This window comes from Henckelia pumila, chromosome 1 (assembly GCF_033568475.1).
Source record: "Henckelia pumila isolate YLH828 chromosome 1, ASM3356847v2, whole genome shotgun sequence".
NCBI lineage: Eukaryota > Viridiplantae > Streptophyta > Magnoliopsida > Lamiales > Gesneriaceae > Henckelia > Henckelia pumila.
This window is the reverse complement of record NC_133120.1, coordinates 64,440,905-64,461,545: the sequence shown is the minus strand read 5'-3', so window position 1 is coordinate 64,461,545 and position 20,641 is coordinate 64,440,905. Positions and strand designations below refer to the sequence as shown.

The 20,641-nt window shown below is 39.2% G+C and overlaps 1 protein-coding gene across 1 annotated transcript; it reads left to right on the top strand.

Annotated features, from left to right (window-relative positions):
- The first annotated feature begins 11,255 nt into the window (after positions 1–11,255).
- LOC140863798 (uncharacterized) lies at positions 11,256–17,726 on the top strand. Its single transcript, XM_073267475.1, has 4 exons — positions 11,256–11,399; positions 12,200–12,831; positions 12,958–13,205; positions 17,428–17,726. The coding sequence occupies exons 1-4, from the start codon at positions 11,256–11,258 to the stop codon at positions 17,724–17,726; spliced, it is 1,323 nt and encodes a 440-aa protein (XP_073123576.1).
- Positions 17,727–20,641: the final 2,915 nt, after the last annotated feature.

Genomic DNA, 20,641 nt, shown 5'->3' with positions numbered 1-20,641 from the left:
CCAGTTTTCCAATATCTATACGGCGCAGTATACTCTATTCCTTCAGGTTCTTAACCCTGAGATTCACCAGATGGTTGTCGTGGATGGTGATCAGACTTATGAGGACTTGGTAAGCCGTTGTCACTAGGAAGAGGAAAACATTCGAAGGAACAGGTCCATGATTTCTTCCTCTTCCAGACCGACTAGCTCTTTGGGGCCAAAAGACCAGTATTTTAAGAAGCAGGGAGGCACTTCTTCTTCTTATTCTTCTTCTTCTTCTTCTGGATCCGGCAGAGTGCACCGATTTAGTGGTCCGAAGTAGAACCGTTGTGAGCAGTGCAAGAGGAGACATCCTATAGGACAGTGTCCTCGAGTGACTAACGCATGTTTTCAGTGCGAACTGGAGGGACACATGAAGAGGGATTTTCCTACTCTGATGGGAACTGCGAGTGGATTTGTAGGCACTCAGGCATCTGTGTAGCAGCAGCAGCAGCAGCAGCACTCTCAGAAGCAATGCCAGCAATAACAGCCATCGCCACGACAGACTTCTTCTAGAGGTCATTCTTCCTTGCGGCCACGTATTTAGGGGCAGGTCTTTGCACTGTTTAGGCGGAGGCAGACAATGATCAGATGATTGCAGGTATCTGTAGTTTGTGTGGTATTTCTGCTTATGTCTTGATTGAAACTAGTGCGTCATACTCATTTATTGCGGCGTGATTTGCTAAGAGGAATAGTCTACCCCAAATTCCATTTGATGTATTGCTAGTTGTTTCATCTCCTATGGGTCAAGAGGTTTTGGCTAAGCGTTTATTTATGGGTTGCATTCTGGATTTCGAGGGACATCAGCATAGTTCTAACCTGATGGTTTTATCCATGGAGGATTTCGACGGTATCATTGGTATAGATCTTCTGACTATCTACAGGGCGATAGTGGATTGCTATCAGAGGTTTGTGCAGTTTCATCCGGAGGATGGTGATACGTGGTACTTCTATGGTGAGGGAGCGCGACCCCCGATGTCAGTGGTTTCTGCTCTGAAAGCCCGACGTGCTTTAGAGTCTAGCGGGGAAGGCTACCTTATCTACGCCATTGAAGAATCCTTGGAGGGACCCGACATCCAGGAGATACCAGTGGTTCGTGATTTTCCCAATGTGTTTCCCGAAGAGATTGCACGCATACCACCAGTGGGGAGATCGAGTTTTGCATTGAGTTACTGCCAGGTACAACACCGATTTCCAGAGCTCCGTACCGATTGGCACCTACAGAGATGAAGGAATTGCAGAAGCAGCTTCAAGATCTTCTTGATAAGGGCTGCATTTTCCCGAGTGTTTCACCATGGGGAGCCCCAGTGTTATTTGTTAATAATAATGATAGGTCGATGCGTCTTTGCATAGACTATCGACAGCTCAATCAAGCGATAATGAAGAATAAATATCCCCTTCCACGGATTGACGATCTGTTTGATCAACTTCAGGGTACTTCTGTCTATTTGAAAATTGATTTGCGGTCCGGTTATCAATAGTTGAGGGTTAGAGAGGAGGATATTTCCAACACAGCCTTTCGTACGCGATATGGTCACTAAGAGTTCTTAGTAATGCCGTTTGGTTTGACGAATGCTCCAGTTGTTTTCATGGATCTGATGAACAGAGTGTTTCGCGACTTTTTGGATGAGTTCGTGTGGTGTTCATCGACTACATCCTTGTGTACTCTCGCAGCGTGGATGAGCAAGCTTATCATTTTCATATCGTTCTTCAGATTTTGAGAGAGCGGCATTTGTATGTAAAGCTGAATAAGTGCGAATTTTGGATTGACCAAGTTGTCTTTCTTGGTCATGTGATTTCCAGGGATGGTGTATCAGTTGATCCCAGTAAGACGGAGGCTATTTTGAATTGGGTGCGGCCGACAACAGCTTCCGAGATCCGTATTTTCCTTGGCTTGGCAGGTTACTGTCGGCGATTCATGGAGAACTTTTCTCAGATTGGTAAGCCTTTGACGTAGTTGACGAGAAAGGATGTGCCTTTCGTTTGGACGTCAGAGTGTGAGGAGAGTTTTCATGAGTTGCGGCGGTGCCTGACTACAGCTCCAATATTGGCTCTACCATCTGGATCAGGGAGTTTTTTAGTTCACACCGATGCTTCTCTACGGGGTTTGGGATGTGTGTTATCGCAGAGAGGTCATGTGATTGCCTATGCCTCTAGGCAATTGAAGACTCATGAGGAGAACTATCCCGTACACAATCTAGAGCTTGCAGCCATTGTTTTGCTCTTAAGATATGGCGTCATTATTTGTATGGTGAGAGGTTCGAGATCTTCACTGACCATAAGAGATTGAAATATTTGTTCACTCAGGCAGAGTTGAACATGCGACAACGACGATGGATGGATTTGTTGAAAGACTACGATTGTAAAATCAAGTACCATCCAGGTTCATCTAATCCAGTTGCGGATGCTCTTAACCGCAAGTTGTATGTAAGTTCCCTTTGTACCAGCTCAGTGGCAAGAGTGGTAGAGGAATGTTGTTCCTTGGGTTTCACTTTTCGGCATAAGAAGAAACAGCATGGAATTCGTGTTTCTTCAGTTCTTGCTGAACCAAATTTTTATAGGCGAATCAGAGAGGCTCAGAGTTCTGATTCGAAGACTCAGAAGTTAGCTCGATTAGCTAAAGGTGAGAATACTTTTGGTTTCAATTTATAGGCAGATGGTCTGTTGTGTCTTTCTGGCCGTGTGGTAGTGCCTGATGATTCAGCACTGAGGGACGAGATTTTGTCACAAGTTCATCGCAGTAGATTCTCTGTACATCCTGGTAGCATGAAGATGTATAAGGATCTTTGTACATGATTTTGGTGGAAAGGGATGAAGCGCAGTGTGTACCAATTCATATCCTGATGCCTTGTGTGTCCGCAGGTCAAACCAGAGTTTCAAAGACCCAGAGGATTGCTCCAGAGTCTAGAGATTCTTGAGTAGAAGTGGGAGCATGTGACGATGGATTTTGTCACCCACTTACCGATGTCTTTCAGGAATTGCGATGCGATTTGGGTTGTTGTGGAATGATTATCTAAGTCTTCACATTTCATTCCATATAATCGAGACTTCACTTTCAGTCGGATGGCACATCTGTACGTGCAAGAGATTGTCCGATTGCATGGTGTTCCGGTGAGCATAGTCACCAACAGAGATATGAGGTTTACCTCCAGATTTTGGGGTAGCCTACAACGAGCCCTTGGCACGACTCTGAGTCTGAGTACAACTTATCATCCAGAGACAGATGGACAGTCCGAACGTACTATTCGTACTATCGAGGATATGATTCAAGCGACTGTCATGGATTTTGGACCAACATGTCATGATCATTTGGCGTTGGTGGAGTTTGCATATAATAACAATTACCATCGCAGCATTGACATGGCACCATTCGAGGCTTTGTATGGACCCCGATGTCGTACGCCTTTGTTTTGGAACAAAGTTGGCGAACTTCAAGTTGAAGGTCCACAGATGATCTAGCAGATGACCAATGCAGTAGAGTTGATCCGTCAGAGTATTAAGGCAGCCCAGGATCGATAGGATAGTTACGAGAACACTTACCACAGGCCACTACATTTTGAGGCAGGAGAGCGCGTGTTTCTTCGAGTGTCACCTTTTCCGAAGGGTGAAGAGATTCGGCCTCAAGGGTAAGTTGTCACTCAGGTTTATTGGTCCATTTGAGATTCTTGAGAGGTTGGGAACGTGGCTTATCATCTAGCTTTACCACCATATCTTTCCAGTATCCATGATGTGTTTCACATATCCTTGCTGAGATAGTACATGGCAGATCAGTCGCACATCTTACATCCGACCGAGGTGCAATTGGATCAGGATTTATCTTTTGTGGAAAGACCCCTTAAGATTCTTGACAGAAAGGACAAGGTGCTCCGTACAAGCTTATACCTTTAGTAATGGTGAAGTGGCAGCGTAGGGGAACCAAGGATGCAACTTGAGAGCTGGGGAGCCGGATGCGAGCCAAGTATCCATAGTTGTTTTGATGTTTTGTACTTTCCTTTGTAAGAAAGATTTGTACTATGTTCAGTTGAAATAAATAACATTTGTTTGACTTTCATTGTTTTCTTCTAACTTTAATTTTGAGGACAAAATTTTTTAATTGGGGGAGAATGTAGTGACCCGTAACCAATCAAGGTGATTAGGAGATTAATTAACAAAACTAAGGAAATTGGGCCAGTGCAGGTCGGACGCTCCGAAATGGAGTTCGGATGCTCCGATCGCGACCGGACGCTCCGTTGGCAGGTTCGGACGGTCCGAATAGGATTAGGTCTTATGTCATCGCTTACATTAGCAAGATGACATCATTTCTTACATGCGGATGGGACATCAAACGATCCGAAGTCGGGTTTGGGTGGTCCAAACGTGTTGGGAGGCTCCGAAGTGGGGTTCGGACGGTCCGAACTTCGTCTATAAATAGGGGCCGAGATTTCATTTGCAACTCGCACCTTTCCTCTCTTCTCTTTGGATTCTTAGCCTTCTAACTTAGATCTAGGAGATTCTAGGAGTCCTATTGAGGATCCGAAAGTGGCATAGCGATCCCAACATCGTAGCGGAGCTGTGGCCTAGTTTTGAGGCAAGCGACAACAAAGGGCTGACTACGGACGCAGGTATAACTTTGGCTTCTTAAAAATATTTAGGAGTATAGGATAGCTTAGTTAAGATTTTTAGAGCTTATTTAGTAAAGCATGGGTATTTTCATTGTAGACTCAGTCGACTGGACTAGTAGGCTTGGAGTCTAGATCAGTGGAGCTAGGCTTTGACCAGCAGTGTTAGAGGTACGTAAGTACTGACCGAGATAGTCGACATGATATATATGCTTATATGTTGCATGAGTATGTGCTATATGTTTTCCATGATTTTCTGCTTTAACACATGAATGTTTTATACTGGACTGCATCTCGAGAGATGTGAGTCATTGACACTTTCCATAGGGAGCTTGTAACTTATCATGGAATCGATTCAAGTATTGTTAGTTTCCATTTGAGCCTTGCGTCCTGTTTTGGATTCGAGTTAGGTTTTGGGGAGGCTCAGCCCCTGGTTTTGCTATCACTAGGAGCGACCAAGACGGTGGAGTAGACGTTATAGTTGATAGGGTTAATATACAAGTACTCCTGCGGAGTCGCTCTCTGGCAAGGTGCTGTATATTCGAAGGCGCCCTGAGCTGACTGTTTTACCAAGGATTTTGAAGTCATTTGCTTGCTGCATATTAGTTTATATATCATTTATTTCGTATTGAGAGATGTCGCTCACGCCCCTGTGTTTGGTATTTTTGGGTACTTTGTGGCGGGGCAAATTTGAGGCTAGACGGTCCAGGAGGCTCGCACCAGGAGTGAAGCTGGTTCCGGAGGTAGCGACAGTTAGCGGTAGGGTTATGACCCTATGAACTTTTGATTTGGTTGTATAAGAGTATTTATACACTTTTTTGTTGTCGGTTGTATTTTATCGATTGGATTTGTTGTATTTTGAATATTCCGCTATTCACGCTTTTATTATTATTGCATGCGCTTTATTAACTTTGATTAGGTAGTGGATCCGGGTAGGGTCGCTATACGGCCACTTGTCCCCACTCAACCTTGCCTCGAACCACTAGCCTCGCCCAACCTCATCCTTGTCCCGATGAATGGGACGTCCAAGAAAACACAATACAAAGACATGAGCAAACTACGCTCAAAACGACGAGTATACAAACCTACTATGATGCATGAAAATTACGGGGTACTGGTCAAATGTAACATACTGCTCAGTCTATGCGTCAATGAGTGTATAGTACCATCTGAGATCAACCCCGCTGGGTACATCCACACACTCGACAAGGATCATCGTAGCATCAGTCTCCGTAATCACGACATCTCCCAGTGTCCAAAAATATAACAAGAAAGTAGGACTGAGCGACCCTACTCATCCGGCTATCTCGAAGGAGATTCGGCTCAACATGAATATGCACATGTATCATAATATATAAAACAGTAAAGCATGGATCATGGCACATAAAATGCAAAATATTAGTATGCATACTCACTAACAATCTCAGTAAGTACTTACGTACCTCATCGAGGCATTCCTAGCAATTACCAGTCTATGATCCAAGCCTACAAGCCAGCAATTATCATATCGCTAAAGTTGGTCTAAAATCCTTGACTAAGCCAATAGATAATCCCTAATACTACTAGGGATCTCGGACTATACCTGCGTCTGTCGACACTCCTTTGTCGTCGAAGGCCCCAACTCCTGAGCAATACTCTGCAGCTCCTCCAAAAGCACCTCACTACTGCTCGGCCCTCAATTATATAGTTGGAAATGGCCCAAGGAGCTCAGTACAAGAGAGGAAAGAAGTTTGAATGAGAAATAAATCTGATTCTCGGATGCCTTATTTATAGGCGATGATCGGAAGATCTGAACTCCCGATTGGAAGCTCCGATCTCTGTATGCAAGTCACGTTCTGAACTGTCCTGATTGGAAGCTCCAATCTACACTTTGGAAGCTCCAATCCCATGAATGCATCTGCATGTCCAAATGCTGGTAACAAGTCACAAGTGCGCATGGCCTAACTTTCGGAAGGTCCAAACGCTCCTTTTGCTTCCGATCTTCAGCTACTAGGGTTCGGTGCTTCTGAACCCACTTCGGAAGTTTCAATCTCTACGGTGGTTCCGAAGCCCTGATTCCAGTCTTTTGATCCAATTAATCACTTGATTAATTTAGATTGAAATCCTTTAGTCATGTTTTACCACATAACCTTGTAAAACAGGGTACGGGTTACTACAACTTACTACATTCGCTTTGACATGCATAAGCTTATTCAGATGGGACCTAAGGGCTAAGCCACTGGTTAGTGGTGAGACCCCCGAGGTGGAAGAGGATTGGTTAGAACATATGTGTTACGCCTTAAACGCATACAAATCTTGTGTTATGAGATTATTTTTTTTAATGCATTAACAAGTCTCATACTATTATGTTTTGATGATTACAAAACTCGGTTAATTGTTACTAACCATTTAAAGTGAGATTTTGCATATTAGATTTATTGACAATTAAATTCTTGGAAGCTATTTTGAAGCTATAAATGTATTTATGAAGTCTCATATTGCTCATATAGTGGACACAATGTTATGTGGATGGTATGAAACATTGTTATGTGGATATGAAGAAAAGGACAAGAAGAAGCCAAAGTATGGAGCAGCAACTTACAAAAATTCCTGGAAATTTTATATGCATTGAAATCCAATCTCCATCAGTCATAATTTATATGAGGATGTTTTAAACCTTCTGTCCAAATTTCAAATTGATCCAACGGCTATATTGAGAGATATGATTTTTTTCAAATATGTTGCACAGTACCTACTTCTGCAAGGAACGAAACCATGAAGATTCAACTTCCGAAAATAACTGGGAATGTTTGAGACATCTAAATCAAATCTCGACCCGATTCAATTTTATGATGATATACAGCTTCTATTCAAATTTTAGATCAATCCAACGGATGGATTGTGAGATATGAATTTTTCAAATGTGTTGTGCAGAACAAGAATCGAAAATATGATGAAGCGACTTCCGAAAATTACGGGACATGTTTGAATCATCCAAATGCAATCTTCACCGTTCAGAATAAATATTATGTTATTTTAAAGCTTCGGTCAAAATTTTAGATCAATATTGTGAGATATGATTTTTCCACAAATTCCGCACAGTGCTGTTTTGGAAGGGGACAGCGGTGCCGAACACTTTTTGTCTACTCCTTGTCTTCCCAACATACGCTCCATGCATCAAAATCAGATTCAAATCCTTTCCAACTATAAATAGAGGCTTTTCAAGGCCATTTGAGACATCCCAACTCATTTCTTCTCTCCTTTGCAAGCAATCTTCTCTCTATCAAAGTGTTCAATCAATATTTGAGAGTTGTTTGTAAAAATAGTTTGTGAGTTGGTTGTGCTATTGTTGTAAACACTTGAGTGTGAAGCCAATTATGTTGTGATATCGTTGTAAACACTTGAGTGTGAAGTCAAGTGTGTTGTGCGATTATTGAGGCTATCCTTGGAGCCCTTAAGTCCAAGTGTTCAAGTTGTATCGGCACGATGATCGTGTTGAGATATACGGCTATCCTTAGAGCCATCAAGGCCAAGAGACGCGGTGATCATGTTGTTGATCGAAGCTTTTGAAGTGCTAGTGGATCCTTGGTTAATAGATCTTAACCAATAAGGTGAGACGTAAACGATTTATCGTCGAACTTCTATAAACATATCCTATCTCTTTTATCGCTTTATTTACTTTACGCATTTATTCACCGCATTTATTTTTGATTGCTTTAAGTCTTCCGCTTGCATATTTGCATAATATCTTTTAATTTCTAAATTTGCCAATAGAACCTAAATCCTCCCCCCCCCCCCTCCCCCTCCATTAGGTTCTAACAAGATGGAGGGATGTTTTTGAGTTTTTCATTGTACCAAGGAACATCGCATGGAGGTTGTTAATTTCTTGTTGGAAGGGCGTGCTCGTAAGTGGTTGAAGTCCGTGTCTGCACCTTTGTTGAACGAGCATGGTACTATTTCTTGGGTTGATTTACGTGCCACATTCATGACTTTTTACTTTTCTACTGCGACCCCGCTATTCCAAGTCTATTGAGAACCTAGGACTGAATCAGGGTATCATGAATGTTGATGAATATCAACAAAAGTTCTTTGAGTTGCTGCAACTTTGTCCTCATATCAATGACAGCCCTGAGGACAAATTTGATCACTTTCTTCAGGGCCTAAATCAGGAAATATTCGACCGGGTGACTGTTTTTGACGATCCAACATCGTACGAGGGGTTAGTGAACTGATGTAGATAGGCGGAGATCAGTTTTCAATGAGGTAGGACTCTTCAGTCTTCTCAATCTGTTACTACCTTGGGACTTCAAGCCCAGTCTTTAAAGAAGTCTACTTCATCTACTTTTTCTTTGGGTTCTAGAGGTGTTTCCATTTTTGGAAGAAGAAAGGCTAGTGTGATCATTGCGGGGGAATACATCCGTCCGATAAGTGTCGTAGGGCTGCGGGAGCTTGTTTCCGATGTGGCGAGGTTGGCCATTTGAAGAAAGAATGTCCGCAAACAGGTGGAGGACCAACGTTTGGTTCTAGTTCTCAGGCTTCAGTTCAGCAGAGACCACATACACTGTCATTGGGAGGTTCTAATCTTAGAACTCGTGTTCATGGGTAGATGTATGCGCTGAATCAGAATCAGGCACAGGAGGAGAACAAGAGGGCTATCACATGTATATTTATTTTATGTGGCATTCCTGTAGTGACCCGTTCTCGAATCACCTACTTAACAACTAAAAATCATGCAATCAACTTAATAAGTATGAAAACAGTTAAAAACAGCGGAACTTAAATCTTACAACAAATCAGACCGACAGAATATAGCCAACATTAAAACCCAAGTAAAATATACTTATTCAACCAAATCGAAATAGTACGGAATAATCCTCACTTTAACTGTAACAACCTGCATCCATCTAAACAGCTGTGATCCCTGCCTCAGCTACCACTCCCACCGGGTCCATCCAACCTAAGTATTGCCCCGTGGAATGAGGTGTCTGATAAGTGCAATTTATCACTTAATTTATATATGATTTGACTTGGCTTTTGTGATGTATCGAATGCATATTAAGTGTATTTTTTGCTGTTTTTGAGAGTTTCAAGGATTTGAGGAAAAGTAACAACAAGAAGCGGAAGGATTAATTATGATCAACAACTTCAGAAAATTACTGGGAATGTTTGAGATGTCCAAATCCAATATCCACCGTTCATAATAGAGTTTAGAATGTTTTGAAAGTGCTGTCAAAATTTCAGCTCAATCTGATAGTTAGTTTGTGAGATATAATTTTTTTGAAAATTGTCGCGCGCTGTAGAAAAGCACATGCGAGAGGCATGCGCGCCCGCGCCATCCCTGGATGTGAAAAGAAGTGTAAATTCAAAGATCATGAGCGCCCGCGCTGCTCTGTGCAGGAAATTGGAAGATTTTTGCAACTTTAAAACTCTCAATTTGTCGGGATTTCATTGACAGGCTTCGAGGACATATAAAAGGGATTTCAAAGACACAATAGAAGGAGAGAGCTGCCACAATACATCACAAAAATCAGAGAGCTTTATCGTGAGATTTTGGAGAAGGAAATCTGCGCAAACTTGAAGAAAAATCAAGGAACGAAGACGAAGATCGATCGACCGGACATGGCATCGAATATTCGGCTTTGTTATTCTTATTCGATCTTTTTATTATTGAATTGATTTCTAATTTTTTTGAATATGATTTGTGTTTATCAGAATTTTATTATGAACTAAATTTCTTAATCTAGAGATTGATGTAGCCTGGTTGGGACGCTTTTACAACTATTTATTTTATTGGATTGAATTCTAGTAGATTAATTGTTTTTTTATAACTGAATTTCTTTTCAATTAATTGATCGCTAATTGATTTGTCATATTTATTCGAATCATTGCTCGAGAGAGGGTATTTTGAATATGATCATTAGAAATTACACTGTTAATTGTTTATATAGCTCGGGAGAGTATATAGCGTTAATGGAGTCTTAGAAAGAACATTGTTTTACACATATCACTACGATTAGATTTTTAATAGGAATATTGAAATTGAATCGTATTTGATACATATTATTTGTTTCTTGGGAGAGGGAAATAATATACTCAAGTGTTCTTGGCTATTAATTGAATAGAATTCATGAAAATAAGTTAATTAGAAGTAGTTATTATTGAAACCAGGTAAAATCAATACCTCTAGACCATTTCTCCTCTGATTGACAATTTCTGAAAATTGTGTGCGTGATATTAAAATCTATTGATTATTTTATTTTTTTGAAAACCTTTCAAATATTAATTTTATAGATAAAATTAGGACTATTTTAATTACAAGTACTGAATATTTTCATATTACTCCTCGTGGGATCGACACTTTACTCATTCTTTACTAAAACTTGACAACCGTGTGCTTGTGGGCACAAATTTTGCAACAAGTTTTTGGCACCGTTGTCGGGGAGTAAATTGTTTATTTTATTTTAGTCTTGTTACCAATTAGTCTAGATTTTAATTTAGAGTTTTTATTTTATTTTATTTTTAGTACTGATTTATTTTTATTCTTCTCAAGTGCAGTGTATGTGAATATCTCAAAGCACTAATTCTCTATTGTTTTATCCGGAGATCAAACGCACTGCAAGAGTTTTGAGAAGGTTGAGAAGAGAAGAAGAATTACATATCATGGCTGAAGAAAACGTGCAACAACCTCCCATGGTGCCTATCAAAGATCACTTCTGGCCTATTGTCCAGGCTCACTACTCTGAAATTGCTCGAGGGACAATCAATTCAAACAACTTTGAGCTAAAGCCAGCGTTGATCAACATGGTTCAGCAGAACCAATTTAATGGGAGCGCAAATTCTGATCCTCACTTGCATCTTAGAACTTTTTTAGAAATCACTGATACAGTAAAAATAAATGGAGTTCCTGAGGATATTATACGCTTATGTTTGTTTCCATTTTCTCTCAGGGACCAGGTGCGGAGTTGGTTACAATCACTACCGTTGGGCAGTATAACTACGTGGGAGGAAATGGCAGTCAAATTCCTTGCTAAATATTTTCCACCTGCCAAATCTACTCAACTGAAGATCGAGATCAGTACCTTCCGGCAGATGGATTCTGAACAACTATATGAAGCTTGGGAAATGTACAAAGATTTATTAAGACGTTGTCCTAACCATAATTTTGCAGATTGGGAAGAAATCAAGCTTTTCTACAATGGTTTGAACACGCCTACAAGGATGTCAGTGGATTCTGCAGCTAGAGGAACCATTTTTTCTAAGGACCCTATTCAGGCCCATGAGATGCTGGAACAGATGACTATTAATAGATTTCAATGGCCGTCTGAACGAATGGAAGTCAAGAAATCTGTCGAGTATATGTAGTTGATCCTCTCACATCTATCTCTGCCCAACTATCTACATTGACTACGCAAGTGGATGCATTGAACAAAGTGAGCATAACGGATTCAGGAGGTGCATCAGTTGACATGGAGGAATCTCATCCTTCGAAAGAAGTTAAATATATCAATCCTAATGGCTACAGAGGATATCGAGGTAATCCTGTTCCTAATACTTATCATCCTGGCTTGCGTAATCATTAAAAATTTTCTTATGCCAATTATAAGAATGTGTTGAATCCTCCCCCGGGGTTTAATACAAATGAGGGTGAGGGAAAGCATTTGTTGGAAGATGTGGTTAGTACGTTTGTCACTGAATCTGGTAAGAGGATGGAGAGAACTGAAAATTGTCTCGATAGCTTGGAGACACATATGGTCAATATGGGTGCCATGATAAAATCTATGGAGACACAAATTGGGCAGCTAGCGAATTCAATGAAAGATCACAACAAAGGTCAGTTTTCAAGCAATACTGAGGTGAATCCCATAGAACACTGCAAAGCAATAGAGTTGAGGAGTGGAAAAGAAGTTGGAGTCCAAGAACCTGCAGCTGAAGTAGAGAAGAAGAAGGTGGTTGATGAGAACACTATTGGGAAAAAGAGTGAACTTGAAGAGAAACCAATGTATAAACCACCACTTCCATATCCGCAGAGATTCAAGAATAAAGTGTTGGATGAACAATTCTCTAAACTTCTTGAGATCTTCAAGAAACTTCACATCAATATTCCATTTGCCGATGCTTTGCTGCAAATGCCGAACTATACCAAATTCTTGAAAGAGGTGATGTCTAAAAAGCGAAAGTTGGAGGAGTTCGAGACTGTGAACTTGACTGAAGAGTGCAGTGCGATATTGCAAAAGAAGTTGCAACAAAAATTAAAAGATCCAGGGAGTTTTACGATTCCTTGCATTATTTGTTCTTCTAATTTTAATAAAGCACTTTGTGATTTAGGAGCTAGCATTAACTTAATGTCTTTGTCTATTTTCAGGAGTTTAGTACTTGGAGAGGTGAAGCCCACGACAATCGCATTGCAATTAGCTGATAAATCTATCAAATATCCGCGTGGAATCATCGAGGATGTTCTGGTAAAAATAGATAAGTTTATTTTTCCTATGGATTTTATTGTGCTAGATATGGAGGACGATAATATACCGTTGATTTTGGGGAGACCATTCTTGGCTACTGCTGAAGGCAAGATTGATGTTAAGAAAGAAGAGCTGTCGATGGGAGTTGATGGTGAGAAAGTTATTTTTAATGTTTTGTAAGGAGGTTACAAATCCATCCACGGAAAAGTGTTCATGATTGAAGAATCAAAGAAGATTAAATGTTGTTGCGAAGTTGTTAGTGCTGTAGAACTGTCAAGAGAGAATAATCTGAAGGTGGCAAAGAATAAGAAGAAGAGAAAGAAAGCAAAGATCAAGAGAGTTGTTGAATATGTTTGGAGGGTGAAAGAGAAGGGAAAGACCTCCAACAAAGTGGAACCGGGCTAGAATGAGCATATATTCGGGCTATGGGCTATAAACTAAGCGCTTCTTGGGAGGCAACCCAAGCTAATATTTTTATTTGCTTTATTTTTATCCTTTAGTTGTTTTTTTTGTTTTATTATTTTTTGTGCATGTTGAGATTAGACATCAATAATAATTTTGAGTTGTGTAGGTAAAAATTATGGAGCTACAAGAGTTAAAGAGACACCCTTGCATGAAGAGCTTTGAGTGATTAAGATGGTGTCGAGTATTGACGCTCGATACATAAGGTATGTGTCCTTGATTTAATTTAATCTTGTACATTGAGGACAATGAACATTTTAAGTTTGGGGGTTGTTTAAAACTTCTGAAAATTTTGAAAATTTTTCATGAGTTAGTTTGAGTTAAAATGCATAATGTTGTAATTGTGATGGCATATGATGAAAATAATTTTTGTGTTAAAAATGTCAATGTTATCTATATTTAATCTTGATTTCTCACCCATATGCACTATCCCTTGATTGTCTAGACCCTAGTGTTAAGCTTTGCGATTTTGTGCGTGAATTGGATGATTTGATTCTTAACTTTGGTGATTTATGCTTGAAACTGAGGTAGACTTCTACGAGGTTAGAAATTATTAATTCCCTTGTCTTTGTCTAAGTATGCGGAATAAATGGGGTTGCAAAAGTGAAAAAAAAAATTAATTTTTGAAAAAAATTTTACAACTCCATCCGGGCCTAAAAAGGGATTGAAATCCTAATCACCGATCCATGGCTATGTTTGCGGAAAAAAATAAAGGGGTTGATGTTTCATTCGGGCTATAGACTAGGGAATTGAAATCTGAATCCTATCTTTAGTTATAGCTAAGTCTGCGGATAAAATGGGGCTAAAAAAAATCGGGTGCAAAATCCTATAATTTTATGAAAAACAAATATGGTATAACTTGAAAAGTTCTTTTGATCTTAGCTAGTAGAAGTTGGACTTGGTGGAAAGTGTTTTGAACTTAGAGAGCGGAGTTGATGATTCTATGAAACAAACTTGTTGCATTGGTGTATCAAAAGCAAGGAGGATAGACAAGATTGGTAATTCACATACACACGAGAACTCTTGAGAAAATTAACATATATGTGTATTGAATCTTGAAATGTAAAAATTCGGAGGTCGATTACATTACTCATTATTGTTTTGCTCGGAACTAGCAAAAGTCTAAGTTTGGGAGAATTTGATAAGTGCAATTTATCACTTAGTTTATATATGATTTGACTTGGCTTTTGTGATGTATCGATTGCATATTGTGTATTTGTTGTTGTTTTTGTGAGTTGCAAGGATTTGAGGAAAGTAACAACAAAAAGCGAAAGGATGAATTATGAGCAGCAACTTCAGAAAATTACTGGGAATGTTTGAGACGTCCAAATTCAATCTCCACTGTTTATAATAGAGTTTAGGATGTTTTGAAGGTGATGTCAAAATTTCAGCCCAATCCGACTGTTAGTTTGGGAGATATGTTTTTTTTTTAAAATTGTCGCGCTCTGCAGAACAGCACATGCGAGAGGCATGCGCGCCCGCGCCTCTCAACAGGGGTGCCCGCGCCATCCCTGGACGTGGAAATAAGTGTAAATTCGAAGCTCATGAGCGCCCGCACTATTCTGTAGGCATGCCCGCGCTGCTCTGTGCGAGAAATTGTCAGATTTTTACAACTTTAAAACTTTTGATTTGTCGGGCTTTCTTTGACGGACTTTGAGGACATATAAAAGAGATTTCAAAGACACAATAGGAGGGGAGTGCCGCCACAATACATCACAAAAATCAGAGAGCTTTATCATGAAATTTTGGAGAAGGAAATCTGGGCAAACTTGAAGAACAATCAAGGAACGAAGACGAAGATCGATCGACCGGACACGGCGTCGAATATTCGGCTTTGTTATTCTTATTCGAGCTTTTTATTATTGAATTGATGTCTAATTTTATGAATATGATTTGTGTTTATCAGAATTTATTATGAACTAAATTTCTTAGTCTAGAGGTTGATGTAGCCTGGTTGAGACGCTTTTACAACTTTTTATTTTATTGGATTGAATTCTAGTAAATTAATTATTTTTCTAAAATTGAATGTTTTTTTAATTAATTGATCACTAATTGATTTGTCATATTTATTCGAAATCATTTCTCGGGAGAGGGATTTGAATAGTATCATTAGAAATTACAGCGTTAATTGTTTATATAGCTCGGGAGAGTATATAGCGTTAATGGAGTCTTAGGAAGGACATTGTTTTAAATATATCACTACGATTAGATTTTTAATAGGGATATTGAAATTAAATCGTAGTTGATACATATTATTTGTTGCTTGAGAGAGAAAAATAATATACTTAAGTGTTCTTGGCTATTAATTGAATAGAATTCATGAAAATAAGTTAATTAGAAGTAGTTGTTGTTGAAACCAGGTGAAATCAATACCTCTAGACCATTTCTCCTCTGATTGACAATTTCTGAAAATTGTGTGCGTGCTATTAAAATCTATTGATTATTTTATTTTTCTGCAAACCTTTCAAATATTAATTTTCTAGATAAAATTAGGACTATTTTAATTACAAGTACTGAATATTTTCATATTACTCCTCGTGGGATCGACACTTTACTCATTCTTTACTAAAACTTGACAATCGTGCACTTGCGGGCACAAATTTCGCAACAGTGTCCAAGACGAAAACCAGGACGTGAGCGATAACAATAATCAGAACTGAAGTATGAGTATACACATGCTATGAGTGCGTAAATGCAAATGTATGGGTACCAAAAACCTATCACGATAGAACTCTGCTCAGTCAAGTGATGTCATGGTATGTATCACTCTGGGCCGTCACATCAGGAGGTGGCTCACACACCAAGAAGGATCTGTGGATATAGGTGACCTGATCCCGTACTAACGGATCCAACTACCCACTCAAGAATACTGGACCAAGCAACCCTACTACGGATTATATCAAGGTACAGGCTCAACATGATAATGCATGCAACATAATAATCATGACATAATATGTGAACATAAAACATGTCATATAAACATGGAAACATAAAACATACATATTCAACCAGGATATCTTAGATAGTACGTCTGTACCTCTAAATAGATAGCAACTATGGCTCACTAGTCCAAGCCTATAAGCAAGTAATTACTATATCACTCAGTGCGCACTAAAAGTCTTAACTAGACTAATAGCTACTCCCAAAATATAATTAGAGTCTAGACTTATACCTGCGTCCGTCGGCATCCCGCTGATAGCAACGGACCCAAACTCTAGGTACAGCTTTGCTACAATCCTAGTAGCACTTTGATATCGCCTAGCCCTCGAGACGATGCTTGAAAAACCCTAAAACCATCAAATGAAATGAGAGATAGAAGGGAGGATTTGGAACTCCAAATGGTTGCTTCGGAACCCTATTTATATCCAAAGTTAGAACCTTCTGATTCCTGGGTTTGAGCTTCCGATCAAAGTTCAAAAATTTCAGACATGCCTTCACAGTTTCTGAACTCTATTCACCAAACGAGTGTCCTATTATTGGACAATTCACTGTGCAAACAAATTTCGGATCTTTCGAACTGGGGGTTTGGAGCTTCTGAACTCCCTCGAGTCAAATCACCACACAGAAAGTCCAAAATTTCTCATCCAAAGGCCATCGGATCTTTCGATCTGCAATTCGGAACTTTGAACTTCTAGGTGCATCCGAACTTCATCATCTTTTTCCGAACACATTTGGAGCTCAAAAATATCCGAACCCTTAGGGTATAATGGACTATTTATGAACGTCTTGAATCCGATTTTCTAATTATTTTACCCATACGGGGATTCCTTAATCATGCTATGACCATTTAATCCAGTTTAGGCAGTTGATTAACTTAAACAGAAATCGGGTTAATATAATTTCTGCATTTGTTCTAATTGATATTGTGCATCTCATTCCTTCATTTTCACACAATTTTTTAAGTGTCATAGATTTTCGTATGTCTCTTGAAGTAGTACTCTCTGTGTCTACCCCGACAAGCCATTCAACTTTGGCGAAGCTTCTAGTCATGTGTTGTTTTATAGAATTCGATGGGAATGAGTTGGCAGCGAATCTTATGATTTTAGTGATTGATGAGTTTAACTGCATCTTGGGTATTGATCTTTTGACGATGTACCGAGCTAATGTGGAATGTTACCAGAATATCGTGCAGTTTTATACGAAGGAGGCGATAGTTAGTTTTTCTATGGTGAGGGAGAACGAACCCCTAGGTCTTTGGTATCAGTTCTGAAGGCCTGTCGAGCTTTGGAGTCGAACGGGGAAGGCTACTGTAGTAACCTAATAACCAGTTTAATGTGGTTAAAAGTTAAACACAATCAGAGGTTATTAATATAAACAAATCAACTACATAATTGGGTTAAAAAAACACAAATTCTAGGATTCGGACCCTCCAAAGAGTTTGGAAGATCTGAAGCTAGTTCGGAAGCACCGAACTGATCAGAAGCAAGATCGGAGGTAGTGGTAGAGTTTGGAATATCCGAACTAGGATCGGAATGTACGATATACGTGAGGCCATGCAAATTTTTTGAAGTGTAAACTACACACAGAAACGGGGAGTTCGGAAAGTTTGAACTCGGTCAGCCACTTAGGTGTCAAGAGACATTAGACACGTTGATGCTTGGGATCGGAAGTTATGAAGATGGAAACCGGAGATTCCGAAGTGCAAAGTTTGGAACGTGGCATGCATATAGGGATCGGAGCTTCCGATCGATGCCAATAAATAAGCCACCTGAGCTCATTATTCCTTGCTCATTTCCAAGTTTCATATCTCCTATATTGGCAATTTAGTCGTCAGTTCGAGGGCCGGTAATTAGCAGAGCAATTCCAGAATAGCGACAGAGTTGTGTCCAAGAGGCGAGGCCTTCGACTTCAAAAGCCCGACTAACTCGTATTTTTTTTATTACATGAGCTCGGATTTTTTTCACATCTTCTATGCTTAGATTTTGTCTTCTACACGCGCTAGGGTCTATCTCATTAACGTGTTCTTGGGCATAAAATGTGCGAATACAAAAAATGGGTCCGGACACTTCCAAATTTACTTAACCATTTTACGGTTTTAAGTCATTACTATGCGCGGAACCCGAAGCTCGGGAACTTCCAAATTTTACTCAGCTATTTTTATGATTTGGGCATAATACTCGCTAGGTTGCATGTGCTGGAATTTTTTACATATGCTCGGATTCTTTTGCATCTTACATACACTCGGGATTTTGCCTCTTACATGTTCTTGATAAGTGCATTTTTTGTGCATTAGTTTGTGATATTTTGTGTCTATTTTGTGTCCATTCATATTGTTTTATGTTGTTTTGATGTATTTTATGGCATGTGTGTGCATTTCACTCTCCAGGTTTTATTTGCAGGAAAAATGGAATTTAAAGAAATTTTGAGAGCAAGAATATAAGAAAAGAGAAGCAAAGAACAAGAAAAAAAAAAGATGAAAAATTAGAGCTGTTGGATAAAGCTACAGCTCTAAACAACAGCTCTATTCAACAGCTCTAAGATCAAGAGAAGAATAGCACTATAACTCTTGGTGAACAAGAAAATAAAACAAGCGCTATTGCGCTAATGAGTAGCGTTGCGCTGCGCTATTAGAACAAGATCAGGGCTATTGCGCTTGTAAAGAACGCTAGGTTGATGTCGAAAAGAAATCGAAGCAGATCACGTCTTGCTCGAGCGCATGTTTGCACGCTTGAGCGAGAAAAGCGGGGAAAGAATTCTCGGAACAGAACATGTCTCGCTCAAGCGCATGTTTCTGCGCTCGAGGGAGAAGATCGCAATCAGAAATTTTTTAGAATTTTCGGAAATAAAAAATCCTATTTTGTGGGATTTATTTGACGGGATTTCAAAGACGTATAAAAGAGAGTTTTAAGACCGCAGAGAGGGTGGAAAAAAATGCACAGATCATGAGGCGGCTAGGGCGTGGGAGATTGAAGATTTGAAGAACGCTCCAATCTAGTTTCTTCTTTATTCTTCTTTTTTTTATTTTTTGAATTATTGTATCCAATTATTGAGTAGATTTTCTTCAACTAAGATGGCGTGATTGAGCCGAACAAATCTATGTAGAAAACTTGGATGTTTGTGTGAGATTTTTCAGATTTGGTTTTATATTATTTATTATTAGATTCATATTTGTCTTGTGAATGATCTGGTTAATTGTTTGCTTGCATGTTAATTGATTCCAAGTCGACAGAGGAGGAATTGATTTCGATCACTCTAATAATTAACATGAGGTAAAATTGACTAGAAATAGTATTCGATTTCATCGTGCGATTTTAGGTTTTAATTGAATTCTCATAGTTCCTAATGCATTTGAGTTTGTTTAGAACTATGAAAATTAATCCGTCAATATTTTTGAATAGGTTTAATTGTTTTAGAAATAGACCTTTAAACAAGTTAGGAGAATTCACTGTAATTTAAGATTAAATTTGAGTCCTGAATCGGCTACATGTTACATGATTTGTTCGGTACCTGTGTGTGTCTTGGTTGTCTCAATTTAATTGAATTTATTCTGATATTTTAAATTCTTATTATTTTTAATAATTAAATTTCTATTTAATTCTTAGCACTCCTATTTTTATTATTTTGTCTAGATTAAGTTAAATCATTAAATCTTGAGAATTGACTACAATCCATGTGGGATCGATAGTTGGACTCATTGTTCACTTACTATTACTTGACCTAGTGCACTTGCTAGATAACCGAATTAACGGGTCAAGTTTTTGGTGCCGTTGTCGGGGACTGTTTAGTTAATATTAGGATAGATTATTTTCTTGAGACTAGACAATTTTTTTTCTTGCATTTTTTTAATTCTTTATTTTAATTTTAATTTTTTTTACTTGTGAGGTTTTTGGAGATAGATCATCGATAGGTGTTCACAAGATTTGGCCAACAATACTCGGAGTCATTCTATGTTGCTTGGGGGAGATTCAATGCTTTGGTAAACAGATTTCGATACCATGATTTGTCAAACTACACGGTAACTCAGATTTTCTATGGTGGTTTGGATGAGCTAACAAGACTTTGGGTAGATTATGCAGCTATAGCCACTTGCAGTCATTTGTTCAGCAGAGATCACATCAGTGCTATGCACTTGTTAAATGATATAGTAGATTTCAACTACCATTGACATCGTGATTCTTCACTGCA

What these genes read in the sequence shown, in the direction of transcription:
- LOC140863798 (XM_073267475.1), top strand. Translation starts at nt 11,256, where the DNA reads ATGGCTGAAGAAAACGTGCAACAACCTCCCATGGTGCCTATCAAAGAT. An exon ending in AGCCAGCGTTGATCAACATG is followed by an intron (nt 11,400 to 12,199) that starts GTTCAGCAGAAC and finishes GCCAATTATAAG; the next exon opens with AATGTGTTGAATCCTCCCCC. An exon ending in GCTGTCGATGGGAGTTGATG is followed by an intron (nt 13,206 to 17,427) that starts GTGAGAAAGTTA and finishes TAAGTGTCATAG; the next exon opens with ATTTTCGTATGTCTCTTGAA.